The 16,551-nt window shown below is 32.0% G+C and overlaps 2 protein-coding genes across 3 annotated transcripts in view; both read right to left on the bottom strand.

The window, feature by feature from the left end:
• Nucleotides 1-6,186, bottom strand: part of LOC130898457 (E3 ubiquitin-protein ligase COP1-like) — a 28,057-nt gene extending 21,871 nt beyond the window's left edge. Inside the window, exons 1-3 of one of the 2 annotated variants that reach the window (XM_057807789.1) lie at nucleotides 5,926-6,169; nucleotides 5,759-5,871; nucleotides 820-1,988 (exon numbers count right to left, since the gene is read on the bottom strand). In XM_057807789.1, coding sequence (XP_057663772.1) covers nucleotides 820-1,944 — 1,125 coding nt within the window. In that variant the 5' untranslated portion in view covers nucleotides 1,945-1,988; nucleotides 5,759-5,871; nucleotides 5,926-6,169. Of the gene's footprint in view, nucleotides 1-819; nucleotides 1,989-5,758; nucleotides 5,872-5,925 lie in introns of both variants that reach the window. The other variant, XM_057807790.1, reaches the window with a different exon arrangement.
• Nucleotides 6,187-8,977: 2,791 nt separating this feature from the next.
• LOC130898616 (uncharacterized) lies at nucleotides 8,978-16,454 on the bottom strand. The gene is made up of 5 exons (XM_057808031.1): nucleotides 16,260-16,454; nucleotides 14,123-14,185; nucleotides 13,225-14,061; nucleotides 10,990-11,317; nucleotides 8,978-9,368 (listed from the first exon to the last, which is right to left on the bottom strand). The coding sequence occupies exons 1-5, from the start codon at nucleotides 16,320-16,322 to the stop codon at nucleotides 9,031-9,033; spliced, it is 1,629 nt and encodes a 542-aa protein (XP_057664014.1). The 5' UTR covers nucleotides 16,323-16,454; the 3' UTR covers nucleotides 8,978-9,030.
• Nucleotides 16,455-16,551: the final 97 nt, after the last annotated feature.

The following is a 16,551-nucleotide window of genomic DNA, read 5'->3' as shown; positions in this document are numbered from 1 at the left end:
TTATGTATTTTCAACCGCTGAATCATCCAAATCATTCGAAAAACCATCATAATCGTGTTCAGGAGGTCTCAAAACATGGGAAAAATGATGTGCCCCCCATATTTCTTCTAGTCATTTTTCCTTGAAAAATTCGACTAAAAAGTTTTAGCCTTGTGAAAATACCTTAGTCGAAGTGGCGACTAGCTCTTAGACTAGAAGAGCTATTTGATGTTTTTGACTGAAAATTTGAGGTTTGAAAAGAATGCTTCTAAAAAACAACTTTTCGAAGAAGACTTAATTGGAACGATTGGCGCTACTGTTTCCGCACTTATCTCAGCAATTTTATTCGAATTATCAGACATTCTTTACGAAAATATTTTTTGTATTTCCAAGAATTCAATATATGTGCCTTTGTTTACAATGTTACCTTTATTATTTTAAATAATAAAAGAATATTCAAAGAAGTTATTGAAAAGTAAAATTGTCAAATGTGAAATTTCATAGTTTAATATAATTTTGCTTTTTATTTTAATACCGAATACGTTCGACGTTATTATTACGGTACTCGATTAGATATTCTTGACTCGGCTCGTTCGTCGCCTCGGATAGTAAAATGTTTTTTTTTACGTCAGTTTAAAAAATGCCTAAAATTTTGGCTTCTAGACCAGAATACCCCCTTAAACATTACCGACGAATGTACAAAATAGGAATATTTAAAAGAAGTCCACTGTAGTTTAATTTCTGGATATTATTACTATTAAGACGAAAACGATTTTTCACCAGGTTTTCATCTTAATGTACAATTATAAATTCCAATAAAATAATTTAATCTGAACATACCTTAATACGTTTAGTAACACCAGCAATTGCGAAAAATTCATTATCCTTATCAAATTCAATGCTGGACACTATAGTTGAATTATTAAATAAATCACTGGAATAGTTGAGTGTAGAAAGGACACGTAAAGAGTTGTAAGTTGAAAATTTAATCAAACTCTCTCGAAATTGGTCTAATCCTACATTCAATTCGGCGGCTGGTTTAGTAGTTTTATCAACGGCATCCTTTCCGAAAAATACTTCTTTAGAACGATGGGAAAAATAACATTCGACGAAATCATCAAAGTAGGCGTGCATACGCCTACGTCGCATTGCTAGAGAAGCATTTGAACGTGACGGAGTATCCTCTTCTTTACGTCCAATGTTATCAATTATTTCGATCATCTCTTTTTTCATGGCATTAACCGTAGAAGCGTCCGTTTCAGACGCTCCAGCTGCTGTACGTTCGACTTCTTCGAGAGTTGGGCATTTACTGTGCACTTCACTTATTTTTTTACCAACTTCCTCTATATCTCTTTCTATAAGGGCTATTTCCTTAGCAATTTGTGTTTGCCTTTCCCGTTTTTGAGAAAGTAGGTGTTTAAGAAATTCTAATAATAGTTTGTTTTGAGCAGCACAAGATTCCGCTTCTAAAAGTTGTTTACGTTGTGTTAGGACTTCTAACATGACATTGACGTCTGGCAACGTTAGATTCTGTGATTCACTCGCAACGAAATCTCGTAAACCCTCAGCTGTATTAGCGAACTCTCCCGAACTGTCCCTTGTTAAACCGAGAGCTTCATAACCGTTCACGCGCAATTTATGTTTTTTAATAACGTCGTTCAATAGAAAATTTGGAAAAATTTCATCAACAGACAATGATGAGTTACATTTGGGACACCGTTTTATCGCTTCTATTGATTTAATTATACAATTATAGCAGTAAGTATGACCGCATTTAGTGACGTGTGCCTCTTCGATGAGATTAAAACATATAGGACATAAAAAGTCTGAGTTTTTTTCGTCGAATGTTCCACTCGCAGTGGGACGTGGCCGTTTTGGGGTACGTATTGATGAACGATTTGGGGGTATGTTGGAACCACTGTGAGAGGAAGCAGAACTACTTCTACCATCGCGACTAGATGCCATCGTTGTGATGCGACGACTGTATGATTATTTAAATCACTACCGACCTGAAACAACCAAATATCGTTTCAACCATGTCGAGAACATTATTTAACAACATCTAACATGGTTACTTGAATGCAACTTGTATCTATCAGTTTCTATTGAAATAAAATTAAGAGTTCGACAATATAAAGAATTATTGTTTACTAAAATATTTGTTCACAGTACTATGCTCCAACAAATCACGACAAAGACATCAGCAAAAAATTTGATGTTGCTAGAGATGGGAAATTTTGATGCCCACATAGAGCAAAGAGCAAAAAGAAGTATCTGTACTATTATATGATATCAATAACTCAACATTCGCGACAAAGAGCGATCTTCAAATACATCTCTGGGTCACAAAGAACATGCTATGAAATTTCTTATTAGACAGACATTGGAAGCTGCACATAACACTGTTCAACATAATTTGAACTTTTTTTGTTACATGAAAACTTATACCAAATTTTGAATGTACTATGGCCACCAAACAATAATATATCAATGGAAAAAAATTTGACGTTTTTTGACACATCAGGTTTCTTTGTGACTTCAAGACATATATTTTTATAAAAAGTACAAAAATCACTAACAAAATATTCCTTAATTTACAATAAATAGTCATGATTGTTGTGAATGTTTGGCCCTTTTAGGTCTCCAACAATAATTTACTAGCATTCCTGGACAATTTTCCTTTGATAGCGCTTTTCTATTAAGGACCTGATGAAATATTTCGCCTGGTTCACACCCAAATTATCGGGGAATAAATCCAAATGAGAGTGCAGGTAATGTATTTCCGAAGATATATTACATCCCAAAGCTTTGTACAAAATAATAAACTCATTGATTAAGACTTTGTGATTTTCCGCTTTATTTCCACCAATGATATTTTGGACAACTTTCGCAAAACATTTCTATACGACTTTTTCCAGATCATTCAGCTTTCCTTCCAAGTTTGTATTCTTCATTAATTCCCATATTTATGGACTAATAAATAATCCCTCTTTCATTTTTGCCTCGCTGAGTTTGGAAAATTTCTCTTTCAGGTATATGAATCAACTGCCATCTTTAGGCATAGCTTTCAGAAAATTTTCCATCAGACCGAGCTTCATATACTTGGAAGATCTTATTATTCTATGGCGAAATTCAACAATTAATCCAGTCAAGATAGACAAAAATAAGTCATAACTTAGCCAAAATTCGCATAGAGCTGAAAATTGACAGAGACGTTAAATACATCATTATAAATGAAATATCAAAAATCCCCTTCGATCCTACTTCTGCAAAAATTTTATTCAAGGTCAAAAGTACAAAATTAGGGTTTTTTCCATTTTTCTCGAAAGCGGTAGGAATTATCGTGAAAGTAGGTCAGACAAAAGTTGTAGATCATACAATTTTCTACAAAAATGGTCCAGTCACTTTTTCTCTTACGACTCACCATTCCTGAGATATCGCGATTTTAATCATTAGAAAATTCATATTTTACATAATATGCACTAAAATGCAGCCTTTATACGTTAAATATAAATGAAAATAAGAAACTATTGGTTTGTGTTACTTACACAATAAAACTTATATACATTAAATGAAGATTTTAAAATATAATTGAAACAGCAATAGAACAATGGAAAAGTTCAAAACAACTGTCGTTGTTGGGGAAGATGTTGATTTGATGATATTACTGGCGTAAATTTTCAACACTGAGATGTAAAAAGTAATTCTACACACACATAATAAAAACTGTCCAGGTTATTAAAGCACTTTCGCGACATATTAACAATGTAACAAACGTAACTTAGTTGTAATTCTTCCAATATCAATTGCACAAGACAGTTATGCGAGGAGCAATCAATATTTCATAAATACGCACGGCACTCATACTAAATCAAGAAATGAAAAATAATGTTTACTCCCGTTATAAAAGGTAAACATCTAACATAAGCTGTCACAAAAAAAACTGGATGTGACTGAAACAAAGTAATATTTTTTTTAATGAGGGTATATCAAAACAAATAAAAATCATCACAAACTTCGTATAACAAAAACAGTGTTGACCAATGTAATCAATGTATGATTCCAACAACCATTTCCTAGCTAAAACTAAAATCAAAAATGTTTCCAACATTATCAAGAAGGTACAAATTATACTCAAATGGAACAGGAACTGGATGGAAAATAACTCATACAAAGGAAATTAAAAAAAAACAAAATGGGTTAACTAGTTGTAACTAACAATATGACGCAAAGTGGACAGCTATGGAAACGAAAACAATAGAAGAGCAAATTGGTTAAATGGAAAAAAAGGGATGATTTGATGAAGAGTGTGAAAAGTGCTAAACAAATGACGAAGATATTGATAAATAGAAGAATCTGAAACACTGCAAAGCTATACAAGACCCTTATGATAAAAACGAAAAATGAATCTAATAAAAATAAAGAAAAGAAAGGTAATGAAGAATCAAATGAAGCGAATAGAACATATTATGCTTTTTCTTTTCTTTTCTTCTTTTTTGGTGACTCAATTATGGTGAAGGAAAAATATAAAATCTGTGACAAATCTGAAACATTTTTTGAAATCAAAAACAAGGATACAATAGGAGGATATTGGAGCTAAGCTTGGCAAAGAGTGTTATTTGATCTACAGGTTAATCAGATCATTTCAGTAACTTTGGGGGCTAATAAACATTCCAATACCATTTAGTAATATGAATATTAGATCCATATTAGTTCAGATAAAATAGCTATAAAAAATTGGTGCAATAACTACACACCATTACATACATATATCTGATTATCATTATTTTCTACTGGAATGTTTATACAATAAAGCAAGATCAAGTAGAGTATGAGTAGTTTTGAAATTCCAATAGGTGGATCAATTATTTGATTTCAGATGCTACAGATGGCCAAAATGAAATTTGAACCTTTTTATTATTTTATTTTATTTATTTTATTATATTCTAAGTTTTTAAGAACAGTTCTAGATCATTTTAGTGAAACTTTTAATATTCTGTAACTGCATAATCATATAAAAAGGAATAACATAAAAAAAGAAAATGTAGCTTTCTTCATAATTCTATATATTTCTTGTCGAACAAAGAACTAAGCAAGACACTTTTTTTAGTAATCATTTTTAATAAACATACATCTAGAAAAAATTGAAATGTTGAAATGAAAAATTGAATGCATGTGTATTTAAATAACTTTGTTGGTTTCAGGTCGGCTGATATAAGTGACAAAATGAATAGAATACAATTAATGAAAATAATGCACATAATTTATGAACTAAATACTAATACTATAATACTATCAATGGTAAATTCTCTTCCTATGTGGTAAAACAAACAACTAGATATAAACCTCATTATGAAATTGTATTTAGAATAGACTTACTTATTAATAATTCATTTTTCTCCTGCTCCAAAAAACAGGAAAAAACATTTTTTAACTAACACTTTTCTCTCTCTTCAATTATTTTTATTTCAAGAACAAAAAGTCATTACATTCTTAATGTTTCATATATATATTTTATATCAATGTAGAAAGCTAAAGCAATACTTATACTTTGTATCTATATTTATTGTATATTTGAATATATCAAGATATGTGCTTTAAAAGCAATCATTTGCACATTTATTACCGTATCTTATAATGTTACTTCAAATAGCCATCCTTAACCGAAAAAATTATTGTTACAAAGGATAAATACTATATCATTATGAACCATTCTACCATTATAACAAAAGATTGAATATTTGATATAACACACAATAAATGATATTAAAATACTTACAGTTTAATTTGTTCCAATAATTTGCCTCCAGATAATTCATTATATTTCGCAGCTACTGGAGTTAGCGATACTCCATTGTTTTCGTTTGAATAGGCTCCCAAAACTAATCCTTTCTATTAAAAAACATTGAGTTAATTAAATTCTCCACGAATACCTCAAAGTTTTACCTTAGCAGTACCAAGAGTAGAAGAAAACTTTATAAAATTATTGATATGTGAACATAACCTAATATATTTCATACGTCGGGAACACAAAGCCATACTTTTAAAAGAATATATTAAAAACGAAATGTTTATCTCAATGTATAAGAAGTATGCTATTATAGTATAAAATAAACAATTTTTTTTCTAATGTACTTTGTAAAAAATGGTCTCCTACGAGCTAACAAAATTGATTTTTGACATCTGTTGACATTTTCATTTTTAATTGGTCATGATAATTTCTTCTTTTTGTCGTAATAGTGGCCTTTAACATGTTTAGCTTTGACGCTGCAGTATTTTAAAATGACGTTCCAGTCAAAATTGTCAAAATTTACCTCATTTGACGCTCTATGTCAGCGTCGAGCGTCAACAAGAAATTGTACCTTTCATTTCAGTGGGTAAAAATACAACATCTTGATTCGACTCATTACAGCTTTACACAATTTATAGTCAACGGTTTATATACTCCATGACGCTATTATCCAATCAATTTTAAAACAAATAGAAGAAGTGCTAGCTACTTCAACTAACACGTCAAAAGTATTAAGTTGAGAATTTTCGTCAAAACTTTAGATCATGGACCGTCGATTTATAGTGATATGCAGGCGGTGGTAGGTGTAAATTGTGAACGTATTAATGAGTTCTCCACGTCATCGAAAGGAGATGCTAGGGGTGCTTACCACCTGGAAAGAGCTGCAAGACCCTCATCCTTAAGAGGGCCTTTCTTTAAATAATTTAAAACTTAGGTTATATTCGGTGGATATTAGTACTGGCTACATAATACCAGTAGATTGTTCACTTGAGGTTTTAAATGAAGTACAAAATATTAATAACCTAACTTAACCTAATCTAACCTAACCTAACCCAACATAACCTAGCCTAACCCAAGCTAACATAACCTAACATAAATTCTCCTTCCACCCCACCAAAGACGTGAGGTGGAAGCTTATGCCCTCAACACAGCGGGCGGTGCAATACTGTGAGTGCGTGTGGGACTTTCGCCGCATTAACCACCCTTCTCAGGCGGAGAAATTTGAAAGGGGAGCCGGAATAAACAAGTAGTTCAAACATCAGCCTACTGCCTCCTCCACTATTTTTCCCTCACCTATTCTATCCTCTTCTTCTTCTTTTGTTCTTGTTATACCCGTTATGAGGTTATCAAGCCTGTCGCAGTTTTGTTTCCTCTCTAGCGTGTATGGTATAATCCCACTTACTGCGGGTAGGTTTCCTATCTCCGCTGTTACCGTACGCCTTTCCTGCCATCAGGGCTACGCCCCGTAAGAAATTGAGTGAAATAGTACCAGGTCTTATTATATCCGCACTCCATCCATGGCTTGATTTTCTATATGAGTTTCTTCGTTCATTCGGCCTTCCCCGTCCTTATCTTCCAATGATATTGTCATTTTTTGTATGTTTTTTCCCGAGTCATTCTTCTGTTTCCGGCAAGGCGGCCTCTTACTTTGTGTCAAAATTTTAGGCTAAACAGTGTTTTAAAAAAGGCCAGTTAGTAAAATTTTTGAAATACAAATGAAAATATCAAACTGAATTGAAGTATGGCATCGTAACTGTAATAATATACTTGAGAAAATTGCATTGAGATATATTCCAACCTCTAAATGATTAATGGCAACAATGGATACGCCATGTATCACAGAATATAAAATGGCGTCTTGAATAAGTTACGTTCCGCTTCACATAAAGCTGAAAAGCAAACACTTCTTACCTCATGGACTATTTGCCATGAAAATATAAACATTCCATTCGACGATTCATAATCTTAAGTTTAGTCGAATTTTCAACAGAAATAAATATTTAACCTGTATTATTGTCAGCGTTGAAATATGCACCAATTACGTCGGTTCACGTAGAAAGTAATTTTTATAGTTCTTTAAAGTCAAAAATTCAGAAAAACATGTAGCTGTAAGTGTTAACGAAGCTATTTTTAATAGTATCTAATAATAACATGTGAATTATTATAATTTCGAGGATTCTTTGAGAAGCTTCCAATCTCAACCGGAAGATGCCAGTATTTGTCAATAAAAGCTCGGAAATATATTTACGCACGCGTCTCACTAAACTTTTAACCATTATTCGTTGTGTAGATTTTTCTGAAAATGGAAAAATTGACTATTAATCTGTTATTAAATATTTGTTTTCGAATGGCAATATGCCTATGGAAATGAATTAGTAACCAAACATTATGTACGGGGGCTGATCGTTTACGTCCTTTAAATTGTGGGCAGCTTATTCAATTGAGGCCGTATCAACTTGACTGAAGACGACTAGAAACTGCTGGTGATGTCGCGATTGCTTACTTTGGAACCAAAGCGCTTTCGAATGAGTATTTCCAGGCCGTATTGACGCGGGTTAAATTAAAGCGAGCCGGATTTTTGCATCGATTCATAACCGTTGATGAAACCTTCCAGTCTTGCAACGAAATAACAGTCAAAACAGTGAATTCTGAAGGAAGAACTTGTTCTGAAAAAGTCTAAGACGGGAAAGTAATGGTGACCGTTTGTTGGGGTAGTCATGGGACTGTGTTCATAGGCTATCTTCAAAAAATTTCTAAAACAGTGACCGCATTTGAGGAAAAAAGTTTTTCATAAGGACAACGCACCTTCTAACACTTCCGTGATCGTTAAAATTTTTCCGAATTTCGAATTTTCTTACCACCTACCATATTCACCAGATCTGGCGACTTTTTCTTGTTTCCCAGCCTTATTTGCAGGAGAGTTTTTATAAAAAGAGGGGAAAGGAGAAAGGATAATATTGTTGGATATTTCGAGACTCTAGTGGATATTTTGCCAAAAATTGGTGCATATATATATATACATATATGAAGTAACTTCTTTGCATATAAATCCTTAGTATTTATTATACACCATTTCAGCCATATGATTAATTTAATTGGAATTTGTTCTCTTTCCATTGTCATCCTTAACTTCGGTAGATGTATTCTTGATGGCTTCATTTTAAGAAATCGGAAAATATGACACAACTTTTGAGTAAAAGACAGATTAATGATAAGAATTTTAAGTTAGATATATTTAATAAAGTTAGCATAAATAAGTCTTAATTAAAATTATCAGGAAGAACTGGTTCTAGTATTATATCAACTAATTCATCCTCGTTTTTGAACGAAATTGGTTCTATGGTGAAATATTCGGTAAAATCCCGAAGGGTTCTAAATTCTGGTGCAACATTGTTTGTATCGGCATTTAAACGAATTGTCATTTTTGACGTTCTTTCAATTCCAAAATTATAAAAGCTTTGTTTATATTTAATAGTCAAAGCCAAATAATATTTTTTACTCGGTCTGAATAGGAAAGCTCCATCTCTCAAATTCATTAAAAGACGTTCAGCTCCTCTTCTATCGGTATTTCTGAAGAATCTTTCGTTGTTGAAGTCAACTGAAAAATAATAATAATAATAAAATAATATAATAGAAAAATATTTGGATAGGGAATAACGTATGCTCAAGTGCTAACCAACAAATTGTACAAACGAGGTAATCGAAGGCATAAAAAATTCTTCATATTTATACTGTTTACACTACGTCTATTTCAACACTCACAATTACACCGTCTGAGATGCGGTTTGATAACCAAGTTATCGTCTTCAGAGACTAAAAGTACAAAAAAACGTTTTTTTTCCTTCACTCTCTGAATACTATATCTTGGTTGCTCAAAAATCCAATCATGACACTTATGAATGAGTTTCAAGCTCAAAGTTCCTGTGTGATAAGCTTTCATATAAAATTAATTGTAATAAAAAACTTCCCGGTCACTTTTTTTCACTCAGCTTTAAATTTAGTCTCTTGAGTAGTCTTTTTTCACGTTGGGCCCGTTGTGAGTGCGACTGACTGATCACTACTGTTGGAAGAGTCTGGCACCATCTCTTGATCTGGATCCGATGAAAACACATATTGGTATTCCTCTTCCGGCCTTATTGTTGATTTTTTTCCATTGTCGCATATCTCGGTTTCTCCTAGGATATAGATGTCGTGTTGAAACTTTAGCCTCATTACCATTCGGTAATCGATCATGTACATAGTCAGAATTAACTTCTTGGAGTTCAACCTCTTGTACGAATGGTTCTCATTTGCTTTTTTTCATTTGTTTAGAATACTGGACCAGGAGTGGATAGGAACTGACTGAAGAGCCATTAGCAGATATTTTAGGATGATTGAGCCGGATGTAACTATCGTTCAGCAACTTTCTAGCATGTGGCCCAATAAAAACATATTTTTTTGACTTGGCGCGATTTACTGGGAAAAAATCGAATATTTTCAAGCTAGGAGATTTTTAATAAACTAAAACTTTGGGTATATTCTGGTCTCCTTGTCTTGATTTATTCAAATATAACATAAATTCACTATCCTCCAATTACTAAGTGATATCTTCTACCTTTTGGATTCTAATGATATTATTGCAAAAATAATCTTGCGAAAGTTTTGGACAACAATGATGAGTCTAAGTCACCATACCTAAATAAGAGGTGGTTACCCTATATGTGAGTTAGTGAGCTTGTTTGTTTCTACCTCCCCTTTGTGGCTTATTACTGTTAGTATATCCCACCACTTAATTACGTTCGCTAGCCGATCGGGCGTCAATGTCCGGATTCGCAGGTCGTGGCTTCAAATCCCGTTCACGCTATAAGATAAAATTGTTTTTTGGCCAATTTTTTTTTAAACTATCTCTACAAATTTTCTCTTTACATCGAAACAAGTTTCATAACTGTTTCCCCTCTGTCGGATATTTACAGCACTCACAATAAATCGAACTAAAAAGTGGAAAATGAACATAGTTACTGAAAACCAAAAAACAGACTTTCACATCGATAATATTAAATTATGGTTGTTCCGGTCACTGAAAAAAATTGTTTATTTTACAAGGGAAAAAGGATTCGATTCTAGCTTTCGGTTTTCTGAAGCTAAAATCTTTTTCCTTGTAAAATAAGTAACTATTTTCATACAAGAACCCTTACAATATATAAGTCGGGAACAAAAGAACAGGAAATTGTAATTCCTACCTGATCTACGTGTCGCATTTCCATGTATAACATTTCGTCTTATTAAATTATCATCAAGACTCTTTGGTACTCTACGGTCGGTTTTATTCGAATTTACACAGCTAATTATCTCTTCATCTCTTGGAACTGGAGGCAGTGGTCGATTTTTGTAGAATTCTATTGGATCTTGGTCAAGTCGGTTCGGATTGTTATCATCGATATGGTGATTTTCATAAGTTTTGAGAGGCCTTCGCTCAATGAGATTACCTGGTGTATTAAAAATCCTAGCTGGAGATTTTGATACGTTTTTTGTTTTGTTAAGTATATCAGTATCCTCTACTAATGGTTTCTAAAATATCAGAATATATTTAATAATAATTTATTCAAGTTATATTACATTCCAGATTATTTCCCATTAATCAGCTGTTCTACTGAAACGTTGATTGATGTTAACATAAAGATATTTCTGCAGGTAATATAGGGTAAGTTTGCCTAAGAGTACCCACATAACTTATTCTGGGCTATAAATTAGTACTCAATAAATTTTCGAAAATAAATATTTATTCAAGTGAGGAATATACAGGAATACAAAAACGAATCAAAACTTAACGATTTTCTATTAGGTTAACGAAAAAAATTTTTCAAAATGCGTCCTCTTGGATCTCAAGTTTACGCAGTGTATTATCCAAGAGTAAGTAGTCAACCCTTCGGGCACAAATCGCAAAAGTACAGTTTTTCATTTGCGGTGCTCATTTCATGAAACCATATTTCACAGGTTTTGCACTGTATCAGGTCTGTTTCTTGGGGATCAGAGTACACTTCATTGCAAACACGACATGTTCCAGTAATTTCTCTTGATAGAGTACACTTGCTATTTTTTTAGAAGTTTGGAATAAATCTGTTGTGTATTTTTGGCTTTATTTATTTTTGGTTTTTAGTTTTTTATTGCTCAAGTTCTGATCAAGTACTGTCTTGTAGGGTGTGCTTGTTAAAACTTCCGACTTCTTGCTCGTAGCCTTCCTTTTACCGCTTTTTAGTTGCTTTTGGTAATGGACAGACACGATCAAGAATTTCGCTGTGTTGATTTAAAATAAAATAACCACCGAAGACAATAATCACTATACTTAACTATAAAATTTACAACCTTCTACTTCAGATGAGATGTGGTGATATCCAGTTATAGTTAATTTAGATTGTGATTTTTCTGTTTTGAATTTGTTTATCACGTCTCTGAATATTCTGGTAGAATTTGTTTCCGTGAAAATGTAATACGGACTTGACTCATTATCATTACTATAAGTACACAGACCACTTGGACCAGGTTGTGGTGATTCGTTTTTTCTGTCCCATTCCTGTAAATCTTCGAAAATTCCAAACTACTTTCATATTTGTAGATATGCTCAGAAAATTCAAAAAAGGATTTCAATTTCTTTGTCGTCATTGACTTTGAAAAGCTTTCCCCTGTTTGTAATAGCTATAGAAGGCGATGGATGAGAGATCGCTCTCCAGCTCAAACTAGAGCCTCATGGTCAGCCAATAAATTCTACTGATGACTATAGTTCCAAATTCCTCTCGAGAATGTAGATAAATTTTGACTTTCCAATATTATAAAACGACGTGGTGTTGCAACCGCTAAAAGCATGATTGGTCTTAAGAACAGACTCATCGGAAAGAATAGCCCGTGCCAAAAAAGCACTAAAAAAATGATGGTACTTCGAAAGTATCTTTCTAATTGACATTGAGGAATTATCCAAAAAAGGCGAGGCAAAATCAGCCGAGGTTTGCGCTTGATTCATGACAATGCTCCTATCCATACTGCTTTGCTTTTCAAGGGTACATATAGCCCTGATCTGGCCCCGTCCGACTATTTTTTGCTCGTAAAGCTGAAAGTAGAAGATTTAACAGCGACAATGAAATTAAACATGCCTTTATGGGCATAGAAGCTTAAGTCAGAGGTTCAGAAATAATCACTATTTTTGAAATAAAATATTTACTGAGGGATTTCATTCATTCATTTTATATAAAATTTTGTGTTGCGACATTATAAACATTTTATATCTTCAAAATTAATTGTCTAAGTAACAATACAATGAAATTTGTTTAATAATGATAATATTATATGGTTTCTATACAAGCGTTTATCTCTTGATATAAAGGAAATGTAAAATATTGAGTCCTCTCCATTCTAAATTATTCCGACTCTATTCTAATTGTTTGCTATTTTAGAAACACATATTAAACACATGTAATACTCACCTTATATAAACGAGTAATGCCTTCATGGTCAGGAATCATTTTAGTTAAATTCGATGGAAGTGGTTCAATATTTTTAAATCTATTGATAGAAACTTCAACAGGAGTCGGCAGATTTTGTCTGTAACTCGATGGATATGTATTGTTATTACTATGAGAAATGAATTTCAAGTCTTCTGTTGACATATTAATATCTTCGGGAATTTCCAGATTGCCTTGAACTTCTGTTGGAGTCAGTAGACGTTTTCTAATATTTACAGATGAGCTATTATCCTCTGAATAACTTAAAGGATTTTGGCACATTGCAGATCTTTTACTCTGATCCTTTATATATCTAGTATAATTATTTTGTGTGTCGTTAACATCTACAATGAAATCGGAATCTGGATATTCCGAGTTTTTTCCTCTAACAAAAGGTATTTGATGTATCCTTGGAGTTGGTATTTTTTCTCTCACTTTGGGAAGTGGAAGTACAGGCTTTGGTTTCATATGAAATTCACTGGGATCTTGCGAAATAGTATTAGATTCCTTATTAGTTAATAGATCTCTGTCAATCATCGGCGGTTTTTGAAACCGGTATGATTTTTCTGAGTTTAATGTGATCGCTAATTTATTTTTAAAATCATTCAAATGTGAGGATTTTTGAGCGTCAATATTCTGGGATGATTTTACTTTTACACTCGTATTTGTAGAAAATTCCTGTTTTTCTTGATATGCTTTGAGTAAATTGTTTCTGTTGAGGATTTGTGGATTATTTTTAACTTGTTCTATAAATTTAGTGAGAGTTTTCATTGCTCTTATTGATAAATTCCAACTGATAAGCTGAAATGTAGGAAGATTCTGAAAATAATAATGATATTGGTAGATATACATTAGTTACATTTCCCAAGATTCCACTTACAAGAAACGTTTGGCCAGTTATGTCCTTATCTTCCAGAATCTCGGCAATGCCTTCAAATCCATTCTGTAAAAATAGAAATGGTCATCTATATTTAACAGTTCAGTGCGGAATATTGAAAGCATAGTTTTCTTCACGACTATGTAACTATCAATATCTCATGTGAGATATTGATTTGAAAAATTTTATCAACTCTTCACCCAGTGGATTCCACTTCGGAATCCATGGCCTGCGGGCCATCAAATACTTCTTCCTTTCGGAATCCACGAGCGTTGCACGATCTTCGGAATAAGTCACAATTTAAAAAGTCAAATATTTATTGCTGATACCTCACATTATTAGATTATATTCTAATACGAGGAAAATGATAATAATGATGAATTTATTATCCGAAAAATTAAGGAAACACAAAGGGTTTTAGGGAATAGATGAATAAACGTTTCCTTGGTCTATTTAACAAAATTTTGTGATTTTCTGGAGCATGTACTTAACTAAATATCAACTATCAACCGAAGAAATCGAAAACATTTCCATCTCCAGATGATGTATACCTCGCAACAAAGGTAAAATCATTGAATTTTGCGTTACATACATATTACATTTTGTAAATGTTAAGATATTATCACAATTTGTAACTTCTGGTTTGCAAATAAGAAAGGATCGTAAATTGAATAATACTGCTCTAAAGCTGGGCTTAAACGTCCATATCTCTCATTAAAATGCGCCCGCAAATTTCATTTCCAGATAATATAAAAGTTTGTAAGACCGTTGAAAATGGCACTTGATCGTTTAAGGACATATATTATTGAAAAAGGTAGTATATAGTAAAATAATGATGTAGGAGTCGTAGTCCCAGCCAGTCACTTTTGATTTTTAAAACGTTGGTAGTAGTAGTTGCTTAGCTTATTAGTTGAAGCATGATTCAAGCATCAAGTATAAGCTTAAACTTATTAGTTTTAGAAAAAAAAACTTGTTGCCTATTCTCTAACCGCTATAAATTTTGGCGGCCCACTTTGAACACGAGTAACCCATAAGAAACTCTGTAAGAACGTTATATCTTAATTCATGAATATCTCATTGAAATTGGATATTTATGGACTAAATAATTTAGTTAATCTTCTCTACACTCAATATTTTTAATATGCACGTACATAATTAAAACATAGCCAAAACATAGAGAATATTATTGAAGCATCATAGAATGACTTTAGAATTTTTAAATGTTTAAGTTGATGCTGTATGTACATGAACGAATACATATAAAATATAAATAGATAGAAAAGAGAAGTATGATGAATAAGGGACGAGCAATAGTTGGCAAAAGGGAAGTTTCAGACCCTTCTTACCTTCATGACCAATGATTGATTAGGATGCGCTTATCTAAATTCGAATAAATTGTTTCAGAAAAATAGTTATTTTAAAAATATATTTTTCTCCAATTCATTTTCTTTGTTTTAATAATATTTTCTACGTTTAAAAAGAATAATAATGTACTAAAAAAATATTCGGAAATATTAACAATTTCAGAATATATTTGTAATAATATTTTGTTTCAAAATATATTTTTGTCTAATTCATTTTGGTCTAATTTATTTTGGTATATTTTGATTATATGTATTATATATATATATATTTGAATTATGTACGTGAACATTAAAAAAATTGATTGTAAAATTAGTTGATTCATTTTTTTATTCCTTAAATAATCAAAATATAAAAAATTAGTAAAACTTAATGAGATATTCATTGATATAACATTCTTACAGAGTTACTTAAGGTCAGAGGCTGGGTAACCATTTTTCTAAAACTAGAAAGTTTAAGCTTTCATTTGATTCTGATTGATTTGATTCTTTAATTATACAAAAAATTAAAAAAGTCAAGAGACTGACTGGGGACTTAGACTCTTATATCATTATTTTCATCAATTTGAATACTACCTTTTCCAATAGCATATTTTCTTTAACGATCAAGTGCCATTTTCAGCGGTCGGCTCTCGAACTATTGGAATTATAAACTTTCATATAGTACACGCAATATTATCAGTCCTCTTTTTATGTTAATATAATATCAAATAGCTTAATAAAACAGATTGTACTTAATATTTCTACTTATATAACTACTTAACTGTTATTAAACTTACCTCTCTAATTACTATTATTAACTGTTCCTTATTCAACATCCGAATTTTTTCTAATAATGACATTCTTAATATTAAATATAATGACACCCTTTTTTAAATGTATTTATCGTATTTTAATAGTGAAATTAAAGCATTTTATTAAAAACGTGATGAATGAATCTTTAAGTTGATCAGACCACTGGCAAAACTGTATCTGGAAATGATTATTTGAATATTATCTTAATTTTTGAGAAAACCACAGAATATCATAGCGACCATATAACGGTAGTTAGCGGTTAATATGTTTTTCGAA

This window comes from Diorhabda carinulata, chromosome 10 (assembly GCF_026250575.1).
Source record: "Diorhabda carinulata isolate Delta chromosome 10, icDioCari1.1, whole genome shotgun sequence".
NCBI lineage: Eukaryota > Metazoa > Arthropoda > Insecta > Coleoptera > Chrysomelidae > Diorhabda > Diorhabda carinulata.
This window is presented reverse-complemented; position numbering and strand designations above follow the sequence as displayed.

Coding starts and splice junctions, on each gene's coding strand:
- LOC130898616 (XM_057808031.1), bottom strand. CDS start 16,322: ATGTCATTATTAGAAAAAATTCGGATGTTGAATAAGGAACAGTTAATA. Junction 14,062..14,122: donor TAACTGGCCAAACGTTTCTT/GTAAGTGGAATC, acceptor TATTATTTTCAG/AATCTTCCTACATTTCAGCT. Junction 11,318..13,224: donor GCATTACTCGTTTATATAAG/GTGAGTATTACA, acceptor CTGATATTTTAG/AAACCATTAGTAGAGGATAC.